The 13,118-nt window shown below is 41.7% G+C and overlaps 1 protein-coding gene and 1 non-coding gene across 2 annotated transcripts in view; one reads left to right on the top strand and one right to left on the bottom strand.

Annotated features, from left to right (window-relative positions):
• Positions 1-1,488: 1,488 nt before the first annotated feature.
• TRNAD-GUC (transfer RNA aspartic acid (anticodon GUC)) lies at positions 1,489-1,560 on the bottom strand. The gene has a single exon. It is a non-coding gene; the product is annotated as a tRNA-Asp (tRNA).
• Positions 1,561-1,964: 404 nt separating this feature from the next.
• LTA4H (leukotriene A4 hydrolase) overlaps positions 1,965-13,118 on the top strand; it is a 30,510-nt gene continuing 19,356 nt past the window's right edge. The window contains exons 1-4 of the mRNA XM_005898408.3: positions 1,965-2,213; positions 6,958-7,088; positions 8,873-8,993; positions 11,241-11,309. Coding sequence (XP_005898470.1) covers positions 2,055-2,213; positions 6,958-7,088; positions 8,873-8,993; positions 11,241-11,309 — 480 coding nt within the window. The 5' untranslated portion in view covers positions 1,965-2,054. The remainder of the gene's footprint in view (positions 2,214-6,957; positions 7,089-8,872; positions 8,994-11,240; positions 11,310-13,118) is intronic.

Here is a 13,118-nt window from a genome sequence, read left to right on the forward strand (position 1 = left end):
CCACCATCCCCCACCTTTTAAAAAATGCAACTTTATTGAAGTAGAATTGAGAAATAAAATGTTAAGATATTGAAAGTGTGCGCGCGGTGATTTGGTATACATACACACGGTAAAAGGATTCCTCCCATCCTCTAGCTTTGCTTTCTTAAATTCTGGCATGCTCCAAGCTTCCCAGCTGTTTTCACTGCTCTTTTTGCACATGATCTCTGGGCTGAGTTTACTCACTGTCATAGTTTGACTCACCGCATGATGATACTCACATATCTACCTGAACCTTCCCCAGAATGTTTCAAGGATGCCTCCACTCTGACTCCCATACATTCTCAAACTCCATTTGTCCCAAGTTAAACTTAGATCTTTCCCACTTAAGTCTGTCCTCTTCACATAGTCTCTACTTCTGGTTAGACTAGACTAACCAACCACTGAAGCCTAGAATCTAACAAATCATCTTCTGCTCCTTCTTAATGTGACACCACTTATCTCTTAAGTATTCCTTCCATTCTTTCCTCTCCATCTCTACTTATTAGATACCTATGTCAGGCCCCCAGCATCTTCTTCCTGGACTATTTATTTTAGCAGTGGAAGTGAAGTGAAAGTCACTCAGTGGTGTTCCACATTTTGTGATCCCACGGACTGTAACCCCCCAGGTTCCTTTGTCTGAATTCTCCAGGCAAGAATACTGGAGTGGGTTGCCACGCCCTTCTCCAGGGGATCTTCCCAACTCTGGGATTGAACCCAGATCTCCCACACTGCAGGTGGGTTCTTTACCATCTGAGCCACCAGGGAAGCCTGGCAGTTTCCAAATCTCCTGACTCTGGTTTTGATACCTCATACCCATTTTCTGGGGCTTCCCTGGTGGCTCTGACTGTAAGGACTCTACCTGAAATGCAGGAGGTCCAGGTTCGACCCATGGGTAGGGAAGATCCCTGGCGAAAGGCATGGCAACCCACTCCAGTATTCTTACCTGGACAATCCCATGGACAGAGGAGTCTGAGGGGCTACAGTTCATGGGGTCGTAAAGAGTCAGATGGAGACTAACACACACACAGTCATTCTCTGAATGCTACCAGTGTTCCTTTAAGCATTCAAGATTAAATGTCCAGCTGTTCAAAGTCCTTCGAGACACATTCTTCTCCAATTTTCCCAGTTTCAACTCTGAGGTTCCATTTTTTAGGTAAGTCATCCTTCAACCCCTCCTCACATCCAGTATGCCCCAGGTCTGCATTCCCCTTGCACCCACTGCACACTTTTATCATAAAATTCTCTCACTACAGTATACTGAGGTAATCGTTCTAAGTTTCTAAGATGAGAATGTGGTTTATTTTCGTTTTGATCTCTAGGGCCTGGAAATGTACATACTGGGTTGCCGACGTGGAAAGCAGACACAAAACGGTTTTAAAATATAAACCTTGATGTTGACTCTCTTTCACAGTAGCTTTTGAAATGCTTACATGAACCCTGCAAGGTTGAAAAAAACTTCTTCAGTGCCTCCCCGTCGGGGAATCGAACCCCGGTCTCCCGCGTGACAGGCGGGGATACTCACCACTATACTAACGAGGAACTGCACAACAAACGCTCTTCTGACAGTTCTCTTATCTCTTTTTACCCCGCCCTTCTCATGACCCACAATCATCAGTAGGCCTGACACTTCTACTGCTATTGCAACTTCCATCGAAGTTGAATGGAACTAAAATAAAAGCCTTCACTTATTTCCATCTGCTTACCCTTCCTCTAACTTCCATTCCCCTCCTTTTCTCCCCTCCTCCCACTTTGGGAGAAATATCGATCCACTTCTACACCCCTCGACACACACACACACACACACTCTCCCAGAGAGCAAAGCGCACGCCTTGTCGCACTGCACCATGGGACTTGTAGTTCCATCAATGCCACACCCTACTCTTTACTGACTTTAAAGAACTTCCTTTCCCAGCGGACGCCGCGAATTCCTCCTCCTCTCTTTACCTCACTCCCCCTTTCTCTCGCGCTCAGCGGAGTAGTCTGGTTGCTGAGAGCTGGGGTGCAGATCGTGTGCATCGGGACTCCTCACAGCCATGCCTGAGGTAGTGGATACGTGCTCCTTGGCCTCCCCGGCGTCCGTCTGCCAGACCAAACACCTGCACCTGCGTTGCAGCATCGACTTTACTCGCCGGGTACTGAGCGGGACCGCCGCGCTCACCATCCAGTCCCAGGAGGACAATCTGCGCAGCCTGGTACGGTGGGACATGCTCCCGGGTGCCCGCCTCTCCCTGGCCACCCGTCTCCCGTCTCTCACCCCGCTTCGGCCCCTTCCTGATGCCTGCCCTCCGCCTGCTTCACGCATCCGTAGATGCTCCTCCTCAGCCCACAACCCTTGTTCTGCACCTCCTCTTCAGCCTCAACTCATTTCTCAGTGCCCCGTCTTCAGCCCCCTACGCATCCCATATCGATCCCTCCCAGTCCAACTGGAGTCTCTGCATTCCTTCTTTACCCACTATGTATACCTGCCTTCTCCTCCACTCCTTTCCCCCAAAAGCCTCCTTCGCAGTTCCTGGACACATCCTGGTGCCCATTCTACGCCCCCTCCTCACCCAGCCCTCAAGTTTCATCTTAGCAGGAATTCTCCTTTCCCCGCTAATCCTAGCTCCCAGCGCTAAAGCCGCCCCCTGTAGTCTCCCCATTTCCTCAGCCTGCAGCCCAGAACTCCCTCCTCAGGCCCCAGAATTCTTCCAGTCCCCAGCCCACTTTCCTCAGTCCACACTCTTAGCTAAGTCTCAGGCCCTCTGTCCTGCAGATTCTCAGTCCCACCTCTCCCTCCCAGGCCCCTTTATTTCAACCTGCAGATCTACAGGGTACGACCGGATCACCATCTCCCTGCCATTTCTAAAACCCCCTAGAATTCCGAGCCCCGCTGTAATACTTTCAGTCTCTGCTTTATAACTCCAGGTGCAGCTGTCTCCGGATTCATGGTTTTTCCTACCTTTGCTTCTTATCACCCTTCTCTGAGAATAATTTAAGGAGGGGTGGGACATTTAAGCTTTCTAAGGATGTCTCAATACAACTGATTAATAGTTGGTTCCCAGCAGCAAGTAATATTGCACTTTCTTAGAAAATAAGGACTTCTCCAAGCTCTCTAGCCACCAGAATGATGAAAAACTTGTTTGGCTTTGTGAAGTGTTATTATTTTATCTGTACAACATAGCCTATTTCCAGTGTTCTTACTCAAACTGTCTGATAATATTTGAATTTCAAAGATAAGGATTTTTACAAATAAGAGGAACAAGAAAACTAGCCATATATATTGCATAGTGCGGTGATGGCTACTACAGCCCAGCAATAAGCAATAGAGAAAGTATATTGTAAGCTTGATAGGGTGAATCAGTGGGATCCACTGATTGGGCGTATTAATAAGTTTAGATAAGAGTTGGTGGCTTTTATGACTTTTGCCTGCTTGAGTAATAGACCTGTATTTTGAGTTCATTGATATGAACCAATAAAGCACCTAACCTTCTTACTTTGTTATTTAACATTTTCCTAGACTAATTCTGGTTTGAAAAATTGGTGGACTCCTCTATGTATTGATTTGTAGTCCCCAGAAGTACTATAAGGAAATAAATAAATCAAAGTAGTATTAGCAAGATCACAACTATTTCCTTATAGGCTGCACTTTGTCTGCTTGAAATGCCAGGCTATCATTTATTATTGCAGACAGCTTTGCCCAGGTAGGATTGGCTGAACTGAAGTCCTCTTTCAATGCAATCTCTCCTTTTAGTAACAGAAAGTGAATTTTGATAGTTTGTCACTGCTTAATGTGACCTTGCACTCCTATTTATAAAAATTAAACCTTTACCTCTGTTCCATGAGTAAGCTAGAGTTAGGACGCTTAAATTTTATGTCTGTTCAAAGTTCCAGTCTAAAAACTTGCCTGTTTTTTTGCATTCTGCAAATTTCAAGAGAAGATTTTTAAATTGCTAATTCCAACTAGCCAACTATCCAGTTTCCTTGGTTTTTCCTTCTCATTTCTATTTTTGATCAATTGCTTAATAACATTTATCAGTGAAATTTGAAGGGGAATTTCTTAAGCAATTTGGGAGTGCTAGCTGAGGTTAGGACTTGAGATACACAGCTTAAACATTGCATTTCCTATTTTCTCTTGGTCCAGGACTTGTTTCATGCATTAATTGGCATCTACTGTTTCTCTGGCACTGTGTGAAATTCTGGGAATGCAAGCCTAAGTAACATTCTTTTTCTTTTGAAGAGCCCTCAGTCTAATGGATAAAACAAATCCTTGTAATGTGGCACAGTAAGTGCTGCTGGAGAAAGCTGGGCCAGCTGCTGTAACAAACACAGAAGATAGGGAAAAGGTTTCACAGAAAAACAGTTAAAACAGTTTTCTGATACAGAACAGGTTTGAAAAGTTTAGGCAATACAAAAAATAGAAAATGTTCCACTGGGAAATGACCCAAATGATTCACCCTTATGGTTTTAGTGAAGTGAAAGTCACTCAGTCGTGTTCCACTCTTTGTGACCACATGGACTGTATAGTCCATGGAATTCTCCAGCCCAGAATACTGGAGGGGGTAGCCTTTCCCTTCTCCAGGGGATCTTCCCAACCCAGGGCTTGAACCCAGGTCTCCCACATTGCAGGCAGATTCTTTACCAGCTGAGCCACCAGGGAAACCCTTATGGTTATAAAAGTAGTATAAACATAAGTAGTTTATATACAGAAGATACTCCCATCAGGTTTTTACAGCAAATCAGATATTCAGAAACAAGTACTGGAATATGAGCAAAGGAGTACCTTTATTATTCTTAAGCTATAAAATCCAGTATTTCTGAATGTGCAAGAGTGGGAAGATAATTTAATTTAGAGTAAGGGCAACCATTGAGGGACTTCCCAAAAAGAGGAGTACTCCAAAAGAAATAATAATTGCCCTTTGGAAGGAAAACTGATGATACTCATAACAAATTTGGCTGCTCTTAAAAAACAAAGAGAAAGGGAAAAGATAATAAAACCAGGATGGAAATTTCTTCCCAGCCAAAAACTCTAGACTCTAGATAAGAATAAAATTGTTGAAATTTCCTCAACTTATCACCCAGTTAACTGATCCAAAAGAGAGGGGACTGGAAAGTGACTGTTTCTTGGCTGTCTAACTCCCCATGCTATTCTAGGCCAGATTTCAAGGGAAAGATGTCAGAGGTAGGAAGGTTAGATAGTGAGCAGTTCTGAAAGTTCACAGGGCCTGACCTAGGGTGGTGGTGGAAGGAAAAAAAAAACTATGAGGACAGTGTGAAAGAAAACTTTGTTACTTGGCTATGTGGGATTGGTAAGTGGGACCAATTGTGGATTATTTGAATATTTCAAATCTTAGGTAAGTTGAGGAGTTCCATCAGTGGAATAGAGACAACAGGAGAGAGAGCAAATTTGGGGTACAGAAGGGTGGCTTTGTTTTTAAAATCTTCAGGAGCCTATTGAATATGAGATGCTATTTCCCATGGAAATGTTAACCACGCAGTTAGAGATACCTGCTGAAGTCCTGGGGAGGGGAGGCAGCTGCGAAAGAGATGGGTAGTCACCTGCACAGAGGTTCCAGGTGAAGATGTGAGAATGAGCAAAACTAGGGATTGAATATGGTAAGTAAACTGAAAGCCCAAGGCTAGTTAGTGCATGGGGACATATCTAGATTTTGTAGTTAGATAGGAGGGGGAGGAAAAAAGTATTAGACAAAGATGTGTGACTTCACACATCATTGATGTGTGCAGCCAAGGAAAAGCCTTCAAACAGATATTATGGTCCACTGGGGCCATTAGCAGCAGAGGTCCAGGTTACTGAACAGAAAAGACCTATTGATCAGGAGGACTGCCCTTCCTGTGGCACAGAAACTAGAAGTCAGACTGAAGAGGAGAAAGGGAGGATAGATTGATGAGGAAGTGGAAATAGCAGCCAGAGATAACCCTTGGAGTTTAAGGAAGGAAGGAGAAAAGTAGAATAGTTATCAGAGCGGGCAGAAGGATTGAGTGAAGTTTTAAAATTAATATAGGAAGCTGGAAGCTTTAAGTTGTTTGGAAACAGGCTTGTGGCATAGGAAGGTTGAAGATTCTAGGACAAGAGATTAGTTGAGAGATAATGAAAGGGTATGGGTTCTAGGGCTTAGATAGAGGAACATTGGGATGGAAAATCCTCAGACACTTTTTGCCACTCCCTTCCTGCCCAAAGCAGATAATCTGCCTGGCAAGTAGATATGCACTCCCAATCTCCCAGTAGCAGGGGTCCCCAACTTCCAGGGTCTAATGCCTGATAATCTGTGATGGAGCTGATGTAATAATAATAAAGTACACAATAAATGTGATGTGGATGAATCATCCTGAAACCATCCCCCCAACCCCCCTGGTCCGTGGAAAAATTGTCTTCTGTGAAACCAGTCCCTGGTGCCAAGAAGGTTGGGGACCGCTGCTCTGTAGGGCCATTTGATCAGAGTTGCTGTAACCAGGTTGGACGTTCTCTAGATACACAAAGCAGTACAGTCTGCTTATTTGCCTGATTAGCACCAAGATTTGTTTTAATTTTGGGGTCTGTGAAATTAGTACAGAGCAGTAGGACTATATGAATTGTAGGAAGAAATACAAGGTAATATATATTGAGGAGTCATGATGAAAGACAAGTTATGGATGAGCTTTTTCATAGTAGAGAAGTTAGTTTTAGGAGACAGAAGCAAAGGCATTTTCATTTAGATCTGACTTTTACTTAAAGCCAGGGCTTCCCTGGTAGCTCAGACAGTAGAGGGGAAGTTTAGAGAATGTGGATTGGGACCTATGCTAACTGTCAACTCCTCTAATTCCTGTCTTTCACTCTGTATCTTACTCTATCTTAAAGCAACTAGTTCTAATCTGAAATTGTAGTAAGACTGACTATCATTTAGTTTTTCCCAGTGCATAAAACAATTTTCTTATCATCTAAAAATACTGATTTATTTCTAGATTCTGGATACAAAGGACCTCACAATAGAAAAAGTGGTCATCAATGGACAAGAAGTCAAATATACTCTTGGAGAAAGACAAAGTTACAAAGGATCACCAATCGAAATCTCTCTTCCTATTGCTCTGTGCAAGTATGGATATTCTCATCTTTCTCTTTTATGGCTAAATAAGGGGAATATATATTTTTATTTTAGTTTCTTTTTTCATTTCCTATTTTTAGTTTGTGTGTATGTAGTAATTGGTACACTCCTCCTACCAATCTGCGGTTCAGATCGAAGCTTATAGTGAAAATTATATATTCCTAAAATAGTAAAGAAATTTACTGTATAAAATACTCAAAAATAGAACTTGATAACTGTTACTTCTTCACTCATCATGTTAGTAATACCTAGAGTGATGGTGGGAATGCCTTAAGGAAGCATTTCTGGGTCACCTGGGAAGCTCTTACAAGCTGTGTATTTTTCACCTCCTCGCCAGAGGCTGGCCAGTTTTATTAATGGAATAACAATGACAAACATAAGTGCTTGGGATAAGTGCTGTAGATGTATTCTTTCTTCTAATCCCTATAGTAACCCTTTGTGGCGTGATCTACATTTTACAAAGGGTTACTATAAGGGTTTGGGCTTCCCAGGTGGCCCTACTGGTAAAGAACCTGCCTGCTAATGCAGGAGATGTAAGAGAGGCAGGTTCGATCCCTGGGATGAAAAGATCCCCTGGAAGAGGGCATGGCAACCCACTCCAGTATTCTTGCTTGGAGAATCCCATGGTCAGAGGAGCCTGGTGGGCTACAGTCCATGGGTCACAAAGGGGCATGACTGAAGTAACATAGCATGCATGCACTATAAGGATTAAAGACTACATCTACAGCGCTTATCCCAAGATTAGTATGTAGAAATGGTTAGGTGAAATGGTTATGTGTTTGTCATTGTTATTCGATTAATACAAGTGACAAATGAGGAAAGGGAACCTCCGAGACAGAAGGTAACTTGTTCAAGAAAGTTAGCCAGAGGTGTCATGTTGGGAGTATATCCCACTCCTTGGTATATTGGGGAGGGAATAAATGGTGGAAAACCACTGACCTAGAACAAAGTCAATCTAATCCCACCTTGTACCAGCCAGTGTTTTCATATCTTCTCTTCCCATTTAAGAAAAAGAAAGGAAACACACATAATTTGTGAGGTATATCATTAACCATATTCCACAGATGAAGCAACTATGGCATAGAAAGGTCAAATAATTTGCTCAAGTTCACAGCACAGCCAAGTTCACAGTCAGTGGTAGAGTCAGGACTCAAGCACAGCCGCTGGTCTCCAGGGCTCTTGCTGTTTCTTCATTAACAATGCTGCTCAATCTATCTGGGTGAAGGACCCAGTTTTTGTTAGTTCCAGTCCACCACAGGCTAATACTTTTGTAAAATGCAGTAAAAACTAATTACTAGGAAGAAGAGATTAAATACAAACACATATGCTTTTATCATAGATTTAACAGACATGAACATTTACTCTCAAGTTCTTGACTTAACTCTTCCAGAAACAGTTTGCAAACTAGCACTGCCCTGTGTTATGCTCTGCCACCCCTGCAGTGGTCGTCAGCATTCCAAAGTTATTTCTTCTACCTTCCCACCACTGTAAAAGATTACCTGGTATCACAGAAAAAATGCTGGGGTGTTCACCTAATATTATTTCCTCTTACATCTTCATAAGCAGTTGCCATGTAGAAAAAAAGACTCATAGGCTGACACTCAGGTAAGAGCGTGCAAGGCAAACATTCCTAGAACTTACTCTCAAGCAGTAATGAGAGCTCATAAAATTCTGTTTATATTATTTGGTGTATATCATGTTGTTTATGTATTATGAATTAAAATTTTAGTTAGATTGAATTGTATACTACTAATGTATTTGTTCCTTTCATACAGAAATCAAGAAATTGTTATAGAGATTTCTTTCGAGACATCTCCAAAATCTTCTGCTCTTCAGTGGCTCACTCCTGAACAAACTTCTGGGAAAGAGCACCCCTATCTCTTTAGTCAGTGCCAGGTAAAAAGGACTTGGGATGGTTTATTCCCAGCTCATGCAACTGAATGAAGCAAAGTGGACAGTGGTCTTACGGATACTGGGATCTTACCTAAGATAGTATTTATCTTATAAAGACTACATACATTTTCATTTATATCTGTCACCATTATTACATTCATATATTATTTTTAAAAAGAAACTTCCTTTCATTTGAAACATGTCTACCTAGGCTGGACTATCTAGGTCATATTTATTAATATATTCATATCCTCAGCACCTACCATAGAACTTGGCATAGAGTGGGCACTCAGTAAATGGTCTTAAAATGAAAGGAAAACACTGTTAAACAAAATATGTACTGGTTATGAAAACTGCTTAACAATAAAGGGAAGGATCAGATTTCCCATTCCTCTCCAGACACCCTTGTCCAGAGATAACAACTGAGTTGGTCGGTAGCCTTTCCAGATTTTTCTTACACATTTACAAATGTACACATTATGTATATATATTAATGTACCATTAAGATGATATGATTTAGACTACATCTATTTTCTGTTTAAAAACTAAAAATAAAGAACATACTTAGAGATAGTCTGTCACAAGAATAATACGTGTCAAACTCCTGAAAGAAACAAAACTAATTCTTTTAGCAATCAAATAGTTTACAATTAAAAGAATTTATTTCATTAAACATTGACTATATTTCCAAGCATTGTGTAAGGTACTCTGCATATTTAATCCTTTAAATATTCCTCTGTGTAAGACACTATGGTAGGCTCACATTTGAAAACAAGTCTATCAGAAAAGAAGCAATGCTGGCAATGTTTACTTTTTATTGCCAAATGAAGTTTTATTTTTTGTCAAGAAACCCTCAGTTCACTAATCTGGAAGAGATACCATGATCTAGGCAAGAATGTACCAATTATACACTCCATCTCTTATTTGATTTTCATCAGTAATTATTATGGAATGTCCATAAACTAAAGCTAGCAAGAAATGCAAGATCTGTGAGTCACAAGAATGTGAATTTTGAACATTTTATTCCGTTTCTTGTTGGCAGCAGTTTTCAAAATGGAGGAAAGCGATTTCAGTTAAATTACTACAGTTGATAGGAAGCACATAGACATGTTTTGTTTGATGAGTTTGCTTATAGCTGTTCTCTATGCATATTTTCCTGGGTTTGGTCTTATCCAGTGAAATACACATAAACCTCACCCCTGGCATTGCGGAGTCACATAACCATGAACCTTTAAGGAACCCTAAATGCATGGTCTTAGAACCTTGTTTGGGGAGAGCAGACTATCTGGTTCTTCTAGTTCAACTTAATCCAACTAGAAGTGAGGTCACTTGGACTCCTGTATCTTTGGAGAATCTATTAGATCTGAAGTGAAAAGAGCTGGTGTCTGGAGGATAGGAGGAAGTTTGCAGAGGTGTGAAGTGTGTCTAGGATTTATAACAACCTCAGAGAGAGAGGTGAGTGTCAATGTTCCTTCCAGCTCAGTGAGGTTGGGTTCCCTTTGCTCACCAGCAATAGATGCAGACTTATCTGACAACAGCCCAGGGTATGAAATTGTAGGTACTCTGGTCATTCTTCTTGATGGAATTGATCATTATGACAGATGGATGTGGAAGCAAAGAAACGCTCTACCTGTTAGGTGAATGGATATGTCTAGATGGTGTTAAAAGAGACTTTTCTTTCTCCCTCCTGTCTTCCTAGTGTTTACTTTCAAGGTTTGCCACAAGATCAAAATGTCAAGACCTTAACCGCATTGTCCAAGCTGTGTTTCTCAGAAAACTGGCGTCCCATTAGACTTTAATAATTAACCAAAAGAAAGTGGGTTTTGTGTTGAAATAAGTATAAGAATTTGAACAGGTTTCTTCAGAGCCTTCAGAAAGCTAATGTTCCTGGTGACTCTCCCAGACAGGCATGTAACATGCCATGGCTCTCAAATTTACTTCACTAAAGAGCCTTTTTTGACAGGGTTCTTAACAACTTCTCATTGGGCGCTACTGTTGCTCAGGAATCATTGTTTAACCTTGCTTCATGCTCCAACTGAAATGTGAGGGTGGGGCATACATTAAAAGGGGAAATTAGATTTTTTTATCCACAGATCTACTTTTGCTACTCGAAAAGAACTGAAGAAATGTGAGACATTTTTACTTTTAAAAGAACGTATCTAAGAACAATGCTGCAATTGTAATGACTTCTTAATGACTTGATTTATGAGTCAGGGAAACAGCTGTTTCTTTTTTCCCTCTCTCTCCCAGGCTATCCACTGTAGAGCTATTCTTCCTTGCCAGGACACTCCTTCCGTGAAATTAACCTACAGCGCAGAGGTAACTATTACTGAAATTATTAGCTGAATTGTTCTGTATGAGTATTTTTATAGGGACTACATTAAATCTATAGATTGCTTTGGGTAGTATGGATGTTTTAGCAATATTAATTTTTCCAATCCATGAACACAGATTGTGTTTCCAAAATGAATCAAATAAGTCAATAATGATAAGCAGAGATAATAATGTTTTTTTAAGCTAGCAATAGTTTACTTATTAAATTCTGCCTGAAATATGTTAGAAAAATGGATCTCATTTTGAACCTCTGTTCCAAAGGCAGTTTCAAACATAAATGTAAAAAAGGGAAATGAGTGTCATTCTGATTTTAAAAAGAATTCAGAGGCTTTCCTAGTGGATCAGTGGTGAAGAATCCACCTGCCAATACAGGGTTCGATCCCTGCTCCCGGGAGATCCTGCATGCCGCAGAGCACCTAGGCCCGTGTGCCACAACTATTGAGCCTGTCTCTAGAGCTGGGAGCTGCAACTAGACCAATGCTCTGCAGCAAGAGAAGCCACGGCAGTGAAAAGCTCGCACACTGCAACGAACAGTAACCCCTGCTTGCTGCAACTAGAGAAAAAAACCTATGCAGCAACCAAGACCAAGTGCAGCCAAAAATAAATAAAATAACATACACAAAAAAAGAATTCTAGGCCTAAAATCAAGAATTTGGGAGCAACTCTTTTTAACTTTGAAAAAAATTTCTAGGATTAAATGCTCTATAAATGCACTTTGTGCATATCGTTTCAGTCGTGTCCTACTCTTTGCAACCCCATGGACCATAGCCCACCAGGCTCCTCTGTCTGTGGGATTTCCCAGGGAAGAATACTGGAATGGGTTGCCATTTCCTCCTCCAGGGGGTTTTCCCGACCCAGGGATCAAACCCACATCCCTTCTGTCTCCTGCATTGCTGGTGAATTCTTTACCACTAGCACCACCTGGGAACTAGCCATATAAATATCTATCTAGGTATCCTAATGGGTGTATATTACAGACTTATTTGTATGCATTTCCAACGTATTCTTGTTGTAGGTACTGCTAACCCTTTTACGAAAAGGTGGACTATAATTAATAAAAGGTGGACTATAATTAATAAGTCTAGCCCAGAGGCTAGACTTACTCATACCAGGCAAATGGAACTGAGGACCATCTGGTATTTATGGAAACATCTTGATTCCCACATTGTCCCACCACCAAACCACCCTGAGCATAACGCTGCAAAAACTACAGTTGGAGGCCAAGAATCCCAGGATCTGGGATCTTCTCCACCACTGAATAACTGCATGATCTTCGGCAAGTCTTGTGACCTCACCACCTCAGCTTTCTCATCTGGATGATGTATCACTGCCTAAATGAAGGGAGGAAGTGGAACCACAGTAGTCTCTAGGCTTTTAGCTCCAGGATCTGTGGCTATAGCAGCGCTCGTTCTGGAGCTCCTGATTCTGTGCTTGTCGCAGTAACAGCTTTGAGGGCTGGGCCAGGGTTCAATCCCTGGATTGGGAAGATCCTCTGAAAAAGGGGATGGCAACCCACTCCACCATTCTTGCCTGGAGAATCCTATGGACAGAGAAGGCTGGTGGGCTACAGTTCACAGGGTCACAAAGAGTCGGACACAACTGAGCGACTAACATTACTACGTGCAGACAGAACAAGAAAGTCCACAATTGTTGGGATGGATGCTTGCTAAGTCACTAATACTCAGGGGATGGTCCTTTATCCTGGCATTCATTAGAAGTAACACTTTCAGAATCATGGAGCTGGGGTACACACACCAATGACCATACGTTTGCTCCATAAGGATCTTCCCCATA

The sequence above is a fragment of the Bos mutus genome, chromosome 5 (genome assembly GCF_027580195.1).
Source record: "Bos mutus isolate GX-2022 chromosome 5, NWIPB_WYAK_1.1, whole genome shotgun sequence".
In the NCBI taxonomy this organism is placed as follows: domain Eukaryota; kingdom Metazoa; phylum Chordata; class Mammalia; order Artiodactyla; family Bovidae; genus Bos; species Bos mutus.